We start from the raw sequence: 19,336 nt of genomic DNA on the forward strand, positions 1-19,336 counted from the left end.
GTCTGATCCCGGGGGGGGGGTCCTGCCGGGGTGGTTAGCGGGGGGGGGGGTCCGCGAAGGATGGTCGAGGAGGATGGTGACTTCACAAGGGCAGAGGGGGCTTCGGAGGTTCCCCTGCAGAATAGAAATCCGCTTCGGATTTTTATTCTGCAAGTCGCTAAAAGCGCGGATGCGGAACGGGCCAGAAGACGGTAAAGTGTGATTTGGTGGTAGAGTTGGGTGCGCAGTTCATTTAGTCGATTTAAATGCATGCTAATGGCGCAAAGTTTTGGTAAAATCGGGCCCATTGTTTCTTGCGTGCTATACAGACAAAGCATACCGTACATAGAGAAGGAAAGGAGAGAGTGCAGAATGTAGTGTTACAGTCATAGCTAGGGTGTAGAGAAAGATCAACTTAACGCAAGGTAGGTCCATTCAAAAGTCTGATGGCAGCAGGGAAGAAGCTGTTCTCGAGTCGGCTGGTACGTGACCTCAAACTTTTGTATATTTTTCCTGACTGAAGAAGGTGAAAGAGAGAATGTCCGGGGTGTATGGGGTCCTTAATTATACTGGCTGCTTTGCCAAGGCAGCGGGAAGTGTAGACAATGTCAAAGGGTGGGAGGCTGGTTTGAGTGGTGAACTGGGCTTCGTTCATGACCCTTTGTTGTTTCTTGCAGTCTTGGACAGAGCAGGAGCCATACCAAGCTGTGATACAACCAGAAGGAATGCTTTCTATGGTGCATCTGTAAAAGTTGGTGAAAGTTGTAGCTGACATGCCAAATTTCCTCAGTCTTCTGAGAAAGTAATGGCGTTGGTGGGCTTTCTTAACTATAGTGTCAGCATGGGGGGGACCAGGACAGGTTGTTGGTGATCTGGACACCTAAAAACTTGAAGCTCTCGACCCTTTCTGTTTCGTCTCCATTGATGTAGACAGGAGCATGTCCTTCACTACGCTTCCTGCAGTCGATGAGTATCTCCTTCGTTTTGTTGACATTGAGGGAGAGATTATTGTTGTCGCACCGGATCACCAGATTCTCTATCTCATTCCTGTACTCTGTCTCGTCATGTTTGAGATCCGACCCACTACGGTGGTGTCGTCAGCAAACTTGAAAATCGAGTTAGAGGGGAATTTGGCCACACAGTCATAGGTGTATAAGGAGTATAATAAGGGGCTGAGGACACAGCCTTGTGGGGCACCGGTGTTGAGGATGATTGTGGAGGAGGTGTTGTTGCCTATCTTTACTGATTGCCGTCTTAGGGTTAGGAAGTTTAGGATCCAGTCACAGAGGGAGGAGCCAAGCCCCAGACCATGGAGTTTGGAGATGGTTTTCGTAGGAATAATGGTGTTGAAGGCTGAGCTGTGGTCGATAAATAGGAATCCGATATCTTTGTTATCTCGGTGTTCCAAGGTTGAGTGCAGGGCAGGGAGATGGTGTCTGCTGTGAACCTGTTGTGGCGGTAGGCAAACTGTAGTGGATCCAGGTAGTCCGGGAGACCAGAATTGATTCGTGCCATGACTAGCCTTTCGAAGCACTTCATAATGATGGATGTCAGAGCCACCGGGCAATAGTCATTACGGCTGCCTGGCTTTTCTTTGGTACCGGGATGATGATCGTCTTCTTGAAGCAGATAGGGACTTCAGATTGGTGTCAAGAGAGGTTAAAGATGTCTGCGAATACCCCCACCAGCTGATCCACGCAGGATCTGAGTGCTTGTCTGGGTACCCCATCCGGGCCGGTCACTTTGCAATGTGTGTGCTATATTTTTTCTATAGTGATGTATGGTGCAAAAATAAAACATTTTTGGGAATGAGGAGGGGGACTGGAACATGCAGACGGGGCTTGATACAGGCAGGCAGTGGTTAGACAGACAGGAGTGTTGGAAGTCTGGGATGGTACGTACTGGGGGGGTTGGTGGAATGGGGAGGGTTTTGGAATGGGGTGAGAGGTTCTATTGGAGGTTTGTCAGGCTGGTTGCTTGATTGGGCAGAGGGTTGTAGGGGAATGTTGTACAGGTGGGAAGTGTTGAAACAGGCAGAGGGAGGGTTAGTGCGGGTAGGAGTGATTGAAAGCTGGATATAAACCCCTGATAGAAGTTAATAGAGAGGAAAATCAGGTTGAGAGCATCTAGATGATAGGTTGGATGAGGGCTTGTACAGACTGGGCTGTGAGGGGAAAGAGATGTTTTGGTGCAACCAATTCTCTACCATGAGTCCAAAGATGTGCGGGTCAGGTTGATTGGCCATGCTAAAATTGCCCCTTAGTGTCCTGGGATGCATGGATTAGCGGACAAAATATGTAGGGATATGGGGGTAGGGCCTGGGTGGGATTGTGGTTGGTGCAGACTCGATGGGCCGAATGGCCTCTTTCTGTACTGTAGGGTTTCTATGATTTCTATGATGAGTTTTATACTCCCACAAAAAATGGAAACTACTTTGATGCAGCTTAAAATACATTTCTCTACATGACTACATTTCAAAAAGTACTTAATCGGTTGTAAGTCACGCTAGGATGTCCTGAGGCTATGAAACGTGTAATAGAAATGCTCATTCCTCCATTTCCATCTTCTTTAAAAGCAATTTGCTTTGATACTGACTAGGAGTTTAATCATTCTCCTTACTCCATGATTCCCTTGGACTTAGGAATAGGAAAAGCCAGATAATTTCCTGACATGGTCTCTTCCACTTGGTGTGAAATGAGAAACATCTCATGTGAATTAGCTTCGCTCAATACCTGTCATACCCGGCAAAAAAGAAGATGGTTGTGGTGGTTGGAGGTCAATCATCTCAGCTCCAGGACATCACTGCAGGAGTTCCTCAGGGTTAGTGTCGTCGACCCAACCATCCTCAGCTGCTTCACCAACAACCATCCTTCCATCATAAGGTCAGAAGTGGGCATGTTTGCAGATGGCTGCACAATGTTTAGCATCGTTTGCGACTCCTCAGATACCAAAGCAATCCATATCCAAATGCAGCAAGACTTGGACAAGGCTTAGGCTGACAAGTGACAAGTAACATTTGCACCACATAAGTGCCAGACAATGACCATCTCCAACAAGAGAGGATCTAATCATTGCCCCTTGGTATTCAGTGGCATTACCAATGGCTGAATTCCCCTCATCATCCTGGGGTTACCATTGACCAGAAGCTAAACTGGACTAGCCGTATCAATGTAGGAGAGAAGGGTAGTTGATACTCTCTCCTCAACCACTGCAAACAGAAATAACTTGATTAGTCAGCTGTTCATTCATTTCAGTTAAGTATACATATAATTGTATTTGAAGTGGTTTGGGTCCTTAAGAGAGGAACGTTTTTTTCCGATTCTCATCGCTATTGAAGTTATGAACTTATTCCTTTACTAATCGTGATCAGAGGAAATCAGGTTCCGTTGTGTATTAAACCATTTAGATAGGAAACTCACACTTATAAAAATGGGCTTCTTCGGAGTAGAATCTCTGATTCTAAGGGAACGGGTCTGATCCAGTTGTGGAATGAAGAATTACAGATAAATTGACGAGACTCTACTCAATTAACAGAAAAGCTCAAATCCTATCTGCACCATCTATTAGTCTTCTCAGGTGAGGTTAGATTGCTGAAGAGTGAAATTGGCTGGGGAGATGCGCAGCCAGAACATGGAATATAAACAGGGTTCGGTAATGGTGTCCCACCCAGTCTCCTCAACATAAATCAGAGGATGCTGAAACACAACCCCGTGACCATGGTTGTTCTTTTTTTTAATTGATGTTGGTCGGACTTCTTCCAAATAATGCCATGGTATCTTTTATATCCACCCAAGACATGGCCTCGACCTGGACAGAGACTTGAACTCACAACTTCCTGACTTAGTGGCAAGAGTGCTACCCATTGGATCACGGCTGACACCTCGGTCACTAAAACATGGGGTTGGATGATGGTCGGACACTTTTGCATAAATAATAGGGTTGGGGTAAGGCAGTAATCTGTCTCATCCACTCCAGGCGAGTGTTATAAATCTATGGTACACACTCACACGGCAGCATTGATAAAGGCCTGTAGGCAGGGTGCTGACTCACCCCTCTGCCCAGGTCTGGCTAAGACAAAGGATTTGGTATAACAAAAATTGGTAAATAACAGGGTGATCATGAAGGGGTTGTGGCAAATTCCAAGAGCATCCACAGAACAGCCTCAGCGAATTTCTCCCCGTTAGTAGCAGTTCTATTTTTAACAGCAGTTTAACAGCTTCAAACTGTTGATGTTTGTCTTTCCTGCCACTTGGCATCGAAGGTTTCTAGATCATACAGAAACTTCCTGGTCTTATCATCAGCCCGTGATTTGCTCTGTGAAAGTCTGAGTGTGAATTAAATGGGACAGTGGGCTGAATGCGTGTTGAGCTTAATCAGCTACTCTCATGCTTGGCACATCCTCTGCTCCTGGGGATTTGGGCGATAAATACCTCAGAATACGTTGCTATATAAAAGGTGCTATAAAAATGCAAGATATTGTTATAAGAGCAGAAAATACCAGTAAAAGTTAACAGTCTGGTAGCATCTGTGGAGAGAGAAGCAGAGTTAATGTTTTCTAGCAACTCTCGTGATCTTTCTCTCATCTGTAGTATTTTGCTTTTGTGTTTGTTGTTGTTATCATTTTTCGCACTGGCTCAAAAAACAGGCTCTGATTTGAGGTACTGATGTAGAGAATGGGGCAGACAGAGTGTGAAAGCAGTTCAGTACTGCGACACCTGATCTCACAGACTCAACACTCACTATGCTCTGCTCAACATCTTTAGGGACACAGGAATTTGGAGACAAATAAAGACCAAGGTTTGTCCAGTTCACAAAGAAACTAAGAACAAAAAACAGTACTGCACAGGAACAGGCCCTTCAGCCCTCCAACCCTGTGCAGATCATAATGCCCTAACTAAACCCCAAAAAAAACTTCTGCCCTTACTCGGTCCGTATCCCTCTATTCCCTCCCTATTAGACCATAAGACCATAAGACATAGGAGCAGAATTAGGCCACTCGGCCCATCGAGTCTGCTCTGCCATTCAATCATGGCTGATTTTTTTCTTATCCCCATTCTCCTGCCTTTTCCCCATAACCCCTGGTCCCCTTATTAATCAAGAACCTATCTATCTCTGTCTTAAAGACACTCAATGACCTGGCCTCCACAGCCTTCTGCAAAGAGTTCCACAGATTCACCACTCTCTGGCTGAAGAAATTCCTCCTCATCTCTGTTTTAAAGGATCGTCCCTTTAGCCTGAGGTTGTGCCCTCTGGTTCTAGTTTATCCTACTCGTGGAAACATCCTCTCCACGTCCACTCTATCCAGGCCTCATAGTATCCTGTAAGTTTCAATAAGATCCCCCCCATCCTTCTAAACTCCAACGAATACAGACCCAGAGTCCGCAACCGTTCCTCATATGACAAGCTCTTCATTCCAGGGATCATTCTTGTGAACCTCCTCTGGACCCTTTCCAAGGCCATCACATCCTTCCTTAGATATGGGGCCCAAAACTGCTCACAATACATAAGAACATAAGAACTAGGAGCAGGAGGAGGCCATCTGGCCCCTTGAGCCTGCTCCGCCATTCAATAAGATCATGGCTGATCTTTTTGTGGACTCAGCTCCACTTACCCGCCCACTCACCATAATCCTTAATTCCTTTACTGTTCAAAAACTTATCTATCCTTGCCTTAAAAACGTTCAATGAAGTAGCCTCACTGGGAAGGGAATTCCACAGATTCACAACCCTTTGTGTGAAGAAGTTCCTCCTCAACTCAGTCCTAAATCTGCTTCCCCTTATTTTGAGGCTATGCCCCCTAGTTCTAGTTTCACCCGCCAGTGGAAACAACTTCCCTGCTTCTATCTTATCTATTCCCTTCATAATCTTATATGTTTCAATAAAATCTCCCCTCATGCTTCTGAATTCCAATGAGTATAGCCCCAGTCTACTCAGTCTCCCCTCATAAGCCAACCCTCTCAACTCCAGAATCAACCTAGTGAATCTCCTCTGCACCCCCTCCAGTGCCAGCATATCCTTTCTCAAGTAAGGAGACCAAAACTGTACACAGTACTCCAGGTGTGGCCTCACCAGCACGTTATACAGCTGCAACATAATCTCGCTGTTTTTAAACTCCATCCCTCTAGCAATGAAGGACAAAATTCCATTTGCCTTCTTAATTACCTGCTGCAAATGGAGTCTGACAAGAGCCTTATATGGCCTCAGAAGTACATCCCTGATCTTGTATTCTAGCCCTCTCGATATGAATGCTAACATTGCATTTGCATTTCTAACTGCAGAATGAACCTGCACGTTAACCTTAAGAGAATCTTGAACAATGACTCCCAAGTCCCTTTGTGTTTCTGATTTCCTAAGCATTTTCCCATTTAGAAAATAGTCTATGTCTCCATTCCTCCTTCCAAAGTGCATAATCTCACACTTTTCCACATTGTATTCAATTCAAGTACACATCCAGATACCTCTTCAATGTTGCTAATGTGCCTGCTTCCACCACCTCCTCTGGCAGCGCGTTCCAGGCACCCACCACTCTCTGCCTGAAAAACTTCCAGTAAGAAGTTTAACAACACCAGGTTAAAGTCCAACAGGTTTATTTGGTAGCAAAAGCCACACAAGCTTTCGGAGCTTCAAGAATTCCCACTTCAGGTGAGTGGGAATTCTGTTCACAAACAAAGCATTCACGTTGTTTGTTTCTTAAAGACTTGATTAGCTGTAAGTATTCGCATTCCAACCATTATTCATGTAAATTGAGTCTGTGTCTTTATATGCCCTGTTTGTGAACAGAATTCCCACTCACCTGAAGAAGGGGCTTGGAGCTCCGAAAGCTTGTGTGACTCTTGCTACCAAATAAACCTGTTGGACTTTAACCTGGTGTTGTTAAACTTCTTACTGTGTTTACCCCAGTCCAACGCCGGCATCTCCACATCATGAAAAACTTCCCCCAGACATTTCCCTTAAACTTTCCCCCTCTCACCTTGAACCTGTGCTCCCTTATAATTGACTCTTCCACCCTGGGGGAAAAGCCTCTGACTATCCACCCTGTCTGTGCCTCTCATAATTTTGTAGACCTCTATCAAGTCTCCCTTCAGCCTCCGTCTTTCCAGTGAAAACAATCCTAGTTTATTCAACCTCTCCTCAAAGCCAACACCCTCGAGACCAGGCAACATCCTGGTGAACCTTCCACCATCCTGGTCATCACATGATACATTAATAGAGTTAGTAACTAATCATAACAATCAATCGCTATCAATTAGTCTACAAAGACCGAGACATAAGGTGAAGAAAACCCTGGAGCTGTGGGAACTAAAGGTCCAAAGCTCCTCCCAAACTCAGCCAACTACTGTACCAGATGAAAGCCCCTTTCATGGTTAAGGATCAGTGACTGGCACTGACACTGGCATTGGCATTGACACTGGCATTGACAGTGGCATTGACACTGACATTGACACTGGTATTGACACTGGTACTGACACTGGCATTAACACTGACACTGGCATCGACACTGATACTGGCATTGGCACTGACACTGGCATTGACACTGGCGTTGACACTGACACTGATATTGACACTGGCATCAATGCTGACACTGGTATTGACACTGGCATCGACACTGACATTGGCATTGACACTGACACTGGCATTGACACTGGCACTGATACTGGTATTAACACTGGCATTGACACTGGCATTGACACTGACACTCATTGACACATACTGGCACTGGCACTGACACTGGCACTGGCTTCGACACTGACACAGGCATCGACACTGACATCGACACTGGCACTGACACTGGCACTGACACTGGCACTGATACTGGTATTAACACTGGCATTAACACTGACACGCATTGACACATACTGGCATTGGCACTGGCACTGGCTTTGACACTGACACAGGCATCAACACTGACACTGGCATCGACACTGGCACTGACACTGGCATTGACACTGAAACCAGCATTGACACTGGCAGGTGACGAGACAAGCTTACTGTGGTAGCTCTGATGCAGGGTGAAATGATTTACTTTAACTATGGCACGTGGCTTGTGGATCATCGAGAATGATGCCTGTGGAGGGGAGGGGGAGAATGAGAAATAAAAGACAAGTTTAATGCTAAGAAAACATTTAAAAGCGACTTATCTCTGGAGTGCTGTCTTACAACAACTTCCCTATCAAAATAATCAACTGTCCTGTGGAATTAGGTTCAGAAAAAGAGTTTTAAAAAAACACACAAAACATTTTATTAATTGAATTCTCCAAGTGTGACAGACACTTTCCAACCACACCATACTCAGCGATGAGGTCCGGAAAATTCATAGCGGGTCAAAGTTGGTTAAAAGCCCGACAAGGATGTTAATAAAAGGATACAAAATGAAAACCAGAGATCAGTGGGTAACCGGGCAGCCTGCTCTCCCTCGAAAGCTCAAAAAGCATTTCCACTCTGGAAAAGCTCTACTACTCTCAGCTGCTTCAGCCGACCATAATTCTGCTACTTGAGTTCTGTGTGAACCCACTTAAAAATGTCCAGATATGTCAACAATATGAATTTCACATGCCTCCACTCTTTTTATTGCCATTAAAAAAGCACTTAAAATTTATAAGGCCAGGCTACTTTAGCTGCTAACTTCAGGCATGTGAGCTGAGCAACAAATTATTTTCCAGGAGCCAGGTGTAATAAATCCTGGTCGGTGTGACGCTCTCTCTCTCTGGTCATACGTCTCATTAACTGCCCCCACTCTCTGCCTCACCTCCCTCTTCCTTCTCATGCTTTCTCTGTTCCTGGCCTTCTATTTCAGTGTATAAGTTGCTACGTCAACTCATGTTCTTTCTCTTCTGATCCCTTTAATCCCTCAGCCCTGAATCTGCGGAAACTCAATGGCAAGTTCTTTAGTTTCTGAGTCTTATATGTTTTTAGGTTCATATTTCTCAATCACCAGATTTATGCAGATAATCTATCTGGATGGTCCCTGAGTACTGAGGGAGTGCTGCACTATCAGAAGTGCCTTTTGGATGAGTCTTTAAACTGAAGTCCTGTGGACATAAAATATCTCATGGTGCTCCTCGGAAGAAAAGCACAGAAAATTCTCCCTGGTGGCCTAGTCAATATTTATCCCTTAACTATCATTTCTAAAACAAATGATCTGGTCATTATAACATTGCTGCTTGTGGGAGTTTGAGGTATGTAAATTTACTGCCATATTTCTTATGTTGCAATAGTGACTACACTTGAAAAGTACTTCATTGGTAGTAAAGCCCTTTGAGATGTCCTGAGGTTGTGCAAACCACAATATAAATGCAAATGTTTCTTCCCGTTTCTCTCTTCCTCTGGTCAAAACACTGACATTTTATCAGGGGTGATTTCTGCCTGGTGAGATCTTACTGAATCAGTCCTACAAACCCAGATGGCTTATCAGTCATGAGGTGAATCATCGCCAAACCCGAACCTTGTCCACATTGGACAATCACAAGTGCTTCAAAGCCATCAAGCAGTATCGGACAGCAACCAAGAGCAGAAACCCTGTCATATTTTATCCCTTCTTAGTCCAGGGATTCAGCTCAATTGAGCACACCTCCTCTTTCATACCTTCTCTTTCCAGGACCCAGGAATAATTGGGAATGATATCAATGGACAAACTTTATGGGCTCCACGTGACGTTCTTCTGTCTGTTACTTTAATGCAGTTGCTAACCTATTTATTTTAAAAAGGTTAATGACATCGATAAATTGTAGGGCAAAAGACTCGCATGTGAATGCATGAAGAGTTTGCCCATTAATATCGACCTTGTTCATTTAAATGGAAACATAAGAACAAGAGTAGGCCCTTCAGCCCCTCAAGCCTTTCTATCATTCGGTTAGATCATAGCTAAACTTTACCGTAACTCCATTTACTTGTCTTCATCACACAACACCAGGTTAAGGTCCAACAGGTTTATTTGGTAGCACGAGCTTTCAGAAGGAGCGGCGCTCCGAAAGCTCATGCTACCAAATAAACCTGCTGGACTTTAACCTGGTGTTGTGAGACTACTTACTGTGCCCACCCCCAGTCCAACGCCGGCAACTCCACATCTTGTCTTCATTTCAGAACACTTCATACCCTAGGGCCGGATTCACCGACCTCGCCCAATCGCCCGGGGTTTTCCGGTCCCACTGCAGTGAACAGAGATTTTGGCTGAGCGCTAAATTCTCCGTTCTCGCTGGCAGCGACAGAGTGTGAACGGCCGGAGAATTCTGGCCTGAGTCTAACAAAATCTAGTGATCTCAGCTTTAAAACTTTCGGCTCATCGGGTAGAATATTTCAGCTTTTGGGTGGAGTATTCTAGACTTCCACTCTGTGTGTGAACAAAGGCTTCCTGATGTCACCCCTGAATGGCCAAACTCTAGTGTTAGGGTGATGCCTGCTCCCTTGTTCCAGATTCCTCCACAAGAGGAAATTGTTTTTTTCTATCTACCCTAAAGACACTTCTACACATTTTAAACACCTCAATTAGATCAAGCCCTTTAAGTTTTTTAATTCAAGGGGATACAACATTAATCATTGCGACCTGCGTTCCTAATTTAACCTTTGTAAGTTGTATTGTGTCCATTTTCTTCCTGACACCAATTTCAAAGCCACTATTTATTGTCCATTCCTGGTTGACCTTGAGAAGGTGACAGTGAGCCACCTTCTTGAACCACTGCGGTCAATGTGGTGAGTGATTTAAGGTAGGAAACGGCAGAAGTTTGTCCTGGTTCTGCTGAAGGAGCGGTTATTGGAACAACTGTCTGCAATCAAGATTGGCTGCCTTGGTGTTGCTTTGTAACCTGCCTCTTTCTGATTCTCTCCAGGCGGATGTTTCCAAGCTACAAGGTGAAAGTTACAGGAATGAATCCCAAAACAAAGTACATTCTGCTGATTGACATTGTTCCTGCCGATGACCATCGTTATAAATTCTGTGATAACAAGTGGTGAGTGTCTGAAAAGTTACTCCTAGAAATCAGAGAATCTTAAAGCACAGAAGGAATCCATCCAGCCTATTCTATCCCTCTCTCTTAAATTACTCTTGGGTTCTTGGGTTCATGTCACACTACATGTAACCCCCAGCATTTGGCCTGGGCTTGCAAAATCCTACTAACTGTCCTGGCTTGAGACAATGCATACCCCTTTAACCTGTGACTATCCCTCTCTCCACTCACACTATCTGTATGTGTAAGGACTTGATTACCTGTAAAGACTCGCACTCCAACCATTATCTTGCAATTGTGTCTTTTCCTATATATTCCGTGTTTGTGAACCTACCTCTCCACTCACCTGATGAAGGATAAATAAACCTGTTGGACTTTAACCTGGTGTTGTGAAACTTCTTACTGTGCCCATCCCAGTCCAACGCCGGCACTTCCACATCATGGCTCTCTCTTAAAGAACAGTCCAATAATTCCCACTCCCTGCTCTTTCCCATAACCTGCAAACGTTTCACTTTTTGGAAGTAACGTTTGGATTTTCTGCCATCTTCCTTTTTAGTCAATGCATACCAGAGCACAACGATTTGCTACAAAACAAAATTTTAACTCTCCCCCTGGATTTTTGCAATTTATTTAAAATCTGTGTTCTCTGGTTACTGACCTTCCTGCCAGTGGAAGGTTTCACCCTATGTACTCTATCAAAATAATTTTGAACGCCTTTATTAAATCTCCCCTTGACTATTTTTACTGTAAATTGAACAATCCCAGCTTCCCTAGTCTCTCCTGGCGATGTGGCCAGAATTCTCCGGCTGTTCATACCGGCAGGATCGTCTGGTTCCCGCCAACTGTGCACCCTCGCTGCAGGTTTCCCAGTGGCATGGGGCGCAGTCAATGGAAAATTCCACTGACAGCAGTGGCAGCACTGTGGCGCATCCACCTCCCGCCGTGATAAACACACAGTGCGGGGAAGCCAGGGAATCCCCCCCCCCCATCCCACTGTGAGGAGTAAATGTGAGCTAACCATCCAGCTGGAAATTGATCCGATGGGGTTGAATGCCTGTTTTACGCTCCACCCGAGTTTGCTCTAAAAAGTGCAAGGTAGGAGCAACTTTTAAGTTTAAGTTTAATTATTAGTGTCACAAGTAAGGCTTACATTAACACTGCAATGAAATTACTGTGAGATTCCCCTAGTCGCCACACTCCGGCGCCTGTTTGGGTCAATGCACCTAACCAGCACGTCTTTCAGACTGTGGGAGGAAACTGGAGCACCCGGAGGAAACCCACGCAGACACTGGGAGAATGTCCAAACTCCACACAGACAGTGACCCAAGCCAGGAATTGAACCCGGGTCCCTGGCGCTGTGAGGCAGCTGTGCGAAACACCATGCTGCTCCTTCTAATTAATTATATCCAATCAATTTCCTGCTGAGTGGGTCAGACTAAAATTAGCCCCATGATCTCAGCAACATTGTGACTCCACACTCTGGGCCCTATTTTACCATTGCGTCGCGCCCGAAACGTGATAAAGGCGGGTGTGAGGCCATTAACGCGATCTGCGCCCGCGTCCACGCAGATGGCCACTTCACTGAGACCTGGGAATGGCTGCGATCCGATTCGCGCCCAAAACGGGCGCAATGGTGATTTAAATGCATTTGCGTGCATTTAATCATTCTCTGGTTGGGGGGGGGAGGGGAGTGAGGCCAGATCATTCTCTTGGGGGGGGTGGTGGGGGAAATGAGGCCAGATCGTTGTCTGGTTGAGGGGGGGAGGAGGAGGAGGCGGGTCAGATGTATCTCTGGTGGGGGGGGGCGGGGGGGGAGGCACGATCGTTGTCTGGTGGCGATCATTGTCTGGTTGAGGGGTGGGGGGGAGGGAGGTGGGCCAGATCATTCTCTGGTGAGAGGGTGGGGAGGGAGGAGGAGGCGGGTCAGATGTTCCTCTGTGGTGGGGGGGGGGGGGAGGCGAGTGAGGCCAGATCATTCTCTGGGGGGGAGGGGAGGAGGGAGGTGGGTAAGGTGTATCTCTGGTGGGGGATGGGGGGGGAGCCCAATCGCTCACTGGGGCAGATGGATCTCTGGTGGGGGGGGAGGAGGGGCAGGGGGGTCCGCTGCCACTCTGTGGGCAATCGGTAGGGGGGAAGGTGGCAGGGGGGCGCAATCGATCTGGGTAGCGGGGGGGGGGGGGTGGTGGGTGGATAAGGGAGACAGTGATGTCTGTGGGGACCATCGCTCCTGGAGCGATGACACGGGCGCGCTTTTTCAATTTTTTTTCTAACTGCGCATGCGCAGTTCAGAGCTCCGATCGTTTTGGGCACGCTAAGCCCCGCCCACAGTGCGATTCAGACCCGCGATTTTTTTTTCAGGCTAAGTGCTAATGGGGGCGCCTGAAAGGAGATTTCCAAGTCGGATCTGAATTGCACCCAGATTCAGCATTTAGAATGAAAATGGTAAAATCAGGCCCTCTGACTGCTAGACTCAAGTTGTGGCTGAGTGCTGCTCAGGAAGCTCGACACCACCCATGACAAAGCAGCCTGCTTGATAAATCCTTCATCCACCAACCTAAACATTCACTCCCTCCACCACCAGCAGTGTGTGCAGCAATTCACCAGCATCTTCCAAACCCACAACCGCTATCTACCACTTGGAAAGACAAGGGCAGTGGATGGATGGGATCACCACCGCTTGCAAACTCCCTTCCAAGTTACACATCATCCTGACTTTGGAACTATGTTGCCGTTCCTTCACTGTTGTTGAGCCAGAGTCCTGGAATTCCCTTCCAAACAGCTCTGGGTGCACCTACACCATATGAACTCTAGTTCAAGAAGGTGGCTCACCACCTTCTCAAGGGCAGTTAGGGAGGGGCAACAAATGTGGGCCTTGACAGCGACTTCCACAGCCCACAAAAGAATAAAAAGAAGTAGATATGTTCTATTCTGTATCAGAATGAAAGAAATTATTTATTTATAGTTTGTAGACCTCCCCTCTTCCACTTTAAAGTAAAGTTTATTTATTTAAAGTTTATTTATTCATCACAAGTAAGGCTTACATTAACACTGCAATGAAGTTACTGCGAAATTCCCCTAGTCGCCACAGTCCACGCCTGTTCGGGTCAATGCACCCTAACCAGCACGTCTTTCAGACTGTGGGAGGAAACCGGGGCACCTGGAGGAAACCCACACAGACATGGGGAGAACGTGCAGACTCCACACAGACAGTGGCCCAAGCCAGGAATCGATCCCAGATCCCTGGCACTGTGAGGCAGCAGTGCTAACCACTGTGCTACCGTGCCGCCCACAAGATAATCCATAGACTCAGCATTACACATTTAACCATTACTCATTCTGTTCCAGGATGGTAGCTGGAAAGGCAGAGCCTGCTATGCCGGGGAGGTTGTACGTACACCCGGATTCACCAGCAACAGGAGCACATTGGATGCGGCAACTCGTCTCCTTCCAGAAGCTGAAGCTGACCAACAATCACCTGGATCCATTTGGACACGTGAGTGAGCAAACAGACAAAGATGTTTAATGCTCACTAATTATTATTCAATGTTGACACCCAGGATCAAATGGAAACTTTGGCTCCAGTCCAGGGGGATGCAACTGTCAATATCAGCTGCTGTGTTCACCAGTGGTTTGCCCTGTTGTCAATCAGGCTGCTAAGAGGTTGATTGGCCAAATAAGGGCGGCACAGTGGCACAGTGGTTAGCACTGCTGCCTCACAGCGCCAGGGACCCGGGTTGAATTCCCGGCTTGGGTCACTGTCTGTGTGGGGTTTGCACGTCCTCCCCGTGTCTGCGTGGGTTTCCTCCGGGTGCTCCAGTTTCCTCCCACAGTCCAAAGATGTGTAGGTTCGGTTGATTGGTCATGTTAAATTGACTCTAGTGTCGGGAGACTAGCCAGGGGAAATGCATGGGGTTATGGGGATAGGGTCTGGGTGGGATTGTGGTCAGCGCAGACTCGATGGGCTGAATGGCCTCCTTCTGCACTGTAGGATTCTATGATTCTAAGCTCATGGGATGAGAGCAGAAACCAGTTCCCGTGCAGAGCTGGGTGTCAGCTTTGTCCATGCGCTGATTAAAGTAATGATTTTAACTTACAAATTATCGATAACCTTGAACAAAAGAAATACTTGCATTTATAAACTACCTTTCAACACCTCAGAACATCCTAGTGTTTTACAACCAATGGAGCCATTTTGAAGTATTGCCACTGCTGCAACATTGGGAAATATTGCAGACAATTTCCACTGAGCAAAATCACAAAAACCACATGATAATGACCAGATAATCTGTTTCAGTGATGTTGGGTGAGGGATAACTATTAGCCCCAGGACGCTGGTGGACTTCCCTGAACCTCTTCAGAATAGTCCCATGGGATCATTTACATTCACCTGAGAGGATGGATGGAGCGTTGGTTTACTAATGTCCTTTAGGGAAGGAAATCTGCCGTTCTTACCTGGTCTGGCCTACATGTGACTCCAGAGCCACAGCAATGTGGTTGACTCTCAACTGCCCTCCAAGGGCAACCAGGGATGGGCAATAAATGTTCACCCAGCCAGCAATGCCCATGTCCCACGAATGAATAAAAACGAAATCTCATCCAAAATTTGGCACTTCAGATGGTGAAATGCTCCGACTCTACTGGGAGGGTCAGTCTAGATTTTGTGCGCAAGTCTCTGGAATGGCACTTAAACCCATAATGTTCTGTTTCAGTGGTGAACCACTGAGTCAAGGCGCGTACTCTAGGCAAGAGACTGTTAATCTACAACAACAACTTGGATTTATAAAGGGCCTTTAATAAAGAACAAAGAACAAATAAAAGTACAGCACAGGAACAGGCCCTTCACCCCTCTGATGCCCTAACTAAACTAAAAAAAACCTTCTGCCCTTACTCGGTCCCTATCCCTCTATTCATGCACCCATCCAGATGCCTTTTAAATGTTGCTAATGTGCCTGCTTCCACCACCTCCTCTGGCAGCACGTTCCAGGCACCCACCACTCTCTGCATGAAAAACTTCCTCCGCACATCTCCCTTAAACTTTCCCCCTCTCACCTTGAACTTGTGCCCCCTTGTAATTGACTCTTCCACCCAGGGAAAAAATCTCTGACTATCCACCCTGTCTATGCCTCTGATAATTTTGTAGACCCATTATTGTATATATTATTAATTGCCCATTCAATGCATTACAGAGGGTCAGGGCTCAGAATTACTGTAGCAGGCACCCTTCAACAATGTGATAATCGTTAGCACTATGCCACGCAATTTCTCCAGGTCAGAAAGGAAACTATTTAATCTGTTCGAGTCTCATTCCTGCATTTAGTAAATTATTAAGACCTTAGAAGTTGCAAATTGTTTCGCTGGGTTATTTTCACAGGATAGGAACACAAGAGTAGGCCATTCAGCCCATCAAACCTACTCCACCATTCAATACAATCATGGTTGATCACCTACTTCAATGCCTCCCCCCCACCCCTGCGCGCGCGCGCACACACACACGCACGCACGCGCACACACACGCATGCACGCATACACAATCCCAATATCTTGCTGTAAAATGTCCCAAACCACTTCATAGCAGGGTTATCAAACAAATTTGGTATTGAACCAATTAAATAAATATTAAGCCAGAGAGCCTAAGGTGCAGCATAATGAAGGAAAGAGAGAAAGACAGTTGGAGAGATGTCGGGAGTGCTTGGCAGCTGAAGGCCCAGATTCCAATGGTGGAGAAATGAAAATCGGGAAAACTCAAGAGTTCAAGAAGGGCAGACATTGCAGTCAGTCATAGGGCTGATAGGGAATATGAGATCACGGAGGAATTGGTAAACAAAGATGAGAATTTTGAAATTAAGGTGTTGCTTAACTGGGAGCAAATATAGGTCAGCGATACTGGAGAGGTGGGTGAGCCGGACTTGGTGTGAGGTAGGATATATTCTGCAGTGTTTTAGACAGCCTTGAGTTTGTGGAGGGTGGGACAGAGTTGTCCAAGAGTGCATTGAAATAGTCAGGACTTGTGGAATTAAGTTGTATTTTTTCAGAATGTATAGATCAGACCTAAAGCCCATTACTGTAAGTCCTGGGTCACACTGATGGCTTTGTGCATCTCTCCAATTTCCACTCTACTAATGACTTCTAAACTCTCCATTCTGAATAAGTCAAAGATGGAAAACTCATTCTGGGTCAGCTGTTTTATGCCTGGATTGCATCATCAAACTAATGTCCATTAGGGAAGGAAATCTGCCGTCCGTACCTGCTGTGGCCTACATGTGACTCCAGAGCCACAGCAATGTGATTGCCTCTGAAATGGCCTAGCAAGCCACTCAATTCAAGGGCAATTAGGGATGGGTAATAAGTGTTGGCCCAGTCAGCGACGCTCACATCCCATGAACGAATAAAAAAAATCCAGCATTGTGACTTCCTGAAATAGGCACATTTAAAGGATTATAATCATAAATGCATCATGTTATAACACGAAGATAAAAGCAAAATACTGTGAATGCTGGAATCTGAAACAAAACCAGAAAATGCTGGAAAATCTCAGCAGGTCTGACAGCATCTGTGGAGAGAGAATAGAGCCAACGTTTCGAGTCTGGATGACCCTTCATGACAAAGAGTCATCCAGATTTAAACATTGGCCGAAACCCCACCGGGTGGGTTAGGTTCCCAGAACAGAAATCTCCGTTGGCCTCGGGTGGGATTTTAGGATCTAGCCCGAGGAAGGCTGGAAAATCCCGCCTGTTGGTTCTATTCTCACTCCACAGATGCTGTCAGATCTGCTACGATTTTCCAGCATTTTCTGCTTTTGTTATGTTCTAACTCTAGTTTTCCATTGCTGCCGGCAAAAATAATTTCTGAGAGTATTCAACATTCAGCATTGACTGTTTGTTCAGTATCGATTGGAACAGACTCCATATGAATAGGAGTCTCAGCGGATAAGTGAATTGCTCAAGCAAATCTGTAATATACGGACAAATGAATCATTAAATTATACTGCGTAATATTGGTTAAAAAGGCATTTTGTGTGTTTGAATGAAATTCCTTTGTCTTATATACCAATGATACATTAGGCTATTTATGTGAAATTGTAAAAGCTTTTGTTAAAATTGAGACCAAAGGAATTTTAAAATGCATGCTTGAAGTATTTGCAAATTGATATTGCACAGTGCCTTTTCAAAGTGACAGATTTAAAGGGTAATTCTATGATCTCGTGCTTGTAGGGATCATGGATTGGAGATGGGGCTACAACAGTACAGAAAAAAAAGCAGAATTTAAATCGATATGACATAGTTCAAATCCTTAGTAAATCACACAGACCTTCACGGGCAGTGATTTACATCTGAAACAGAAACACTGCTGTTGTGTCGAGAAATGTGTCAGTTTTGCACTCAGCGAGGTCCCACAAACAGAAATGAGAAAAATAATCAGTTGATTTGTTTTGGTGGCGTTGGATAAATGATGGCAAGAGCATCAGCAAAGGTCTCTGCGCGTCTTGTGATAGTATCATGAGGTGTTTTAAAGCAATTGGAACAGATACATACTCTCTTAGCACATCACTAACATAACAGCCTAATTTATGGTCACAAGACTGAGTAGAACCTGAACTTTCTAACTATGAGTTGAGTTGAGAGAGCTACCACTGAGATAAGCTGATAGCAAGCCTGAGGCATGGTAGCATAATAGTTATGTTACTAGGCTAGCAATCCTGACGCTTAGACTAATGATTTATGAAATTGAACTCTAAATCTCGCCAAAACAACTGGAGATTTTAAATTCAGTTAATTAAATACACAAAATTCTCCCAATCTCTGCTTCCTGCAAAATAGAGGAATTACTTCAAAATACATCCAAATGTTGGTGATGCATGGCAGAATATCAAAGATAAATCAAAATACAGGACTTCTGTTCTTTCAGAAATGTAGGTGAATGATGAACACAGAGCGATAAAGATTCTAGTCCATAAAATAAACTTCATCTTTTCATTTTAATTCCAGTCAACATTACATAAACAGTGATTCAAATTTTAGGATTTACACTCTACCCTCATAGGCTTGGGTGTAAGTTTAAGATGAGAGGGGAGAGATACAAAAAGGTCCAGAGGGGCAATTGTTTTACACAGAGGGTGGTGTCTGGAACAAGCTGCCAGACATAGTAATAAAAGCGGGTACAATTTTGTCTTTTAAAAAGCATTTAGACAGTTACATGGGTAACATTGATATGGAGGGATATGGGCCAAACGCGGGCAATTGGGACTAGCTTAATGGTAAAACTGGGCGGCATGGGCAAGTTGGGCCGAAGGGCCTGTTTTCATGCTGTACACCTCTTTGACTCTATGACTCACTGAATGCCTCTTCTGATGAACAAAAACTAAAATGAAGTATCTGCTCTCCAGCAAACCATATCTCCATAAACATGCTGACAGAGTGG

General features: G+C 45.4%; 1 protein-coding gene across 1 annotated transcript in view; it reads left to right on the plus strand.

Moving 5' to 3' along the window:
- tbx4 (T-box transcription factor 4) overlaps positions 1-19,336 on the plus strand; it is a 116,445-nt gene that overhangs the window by 49,873 nt on the left and 47,236 nt on the right. Inside the window, exons 3-4 of the mRNA XM_078225906.1 lie at positions 10,802-10,921; positions 14,264-14,411. Coding sequence (XP_078082032.1) covers positions 10,802-10,921; positions 14,264-14,411 — 268 coding nt within the window. The remainder of the gene's footprint in view (positions 1-10,801; positions 10,922-14,263; positions 14,412-19,336) is intronic.

The sequence above is a fragment of the Mustelus asterias genome, chromosome 12, assembly GCF_964213995.1.
Source record: "Mustelus asterias chromosome 12, sMusAst1.hap1.1, whole genome shotgun sequence".
NCBI classification, from domain to species: Eukaryota; Metazoa; Chordata; class Chondrichthyes; order Carcharhiniformes; family Triakidae; genus Mustelus; species Mustelus asterias.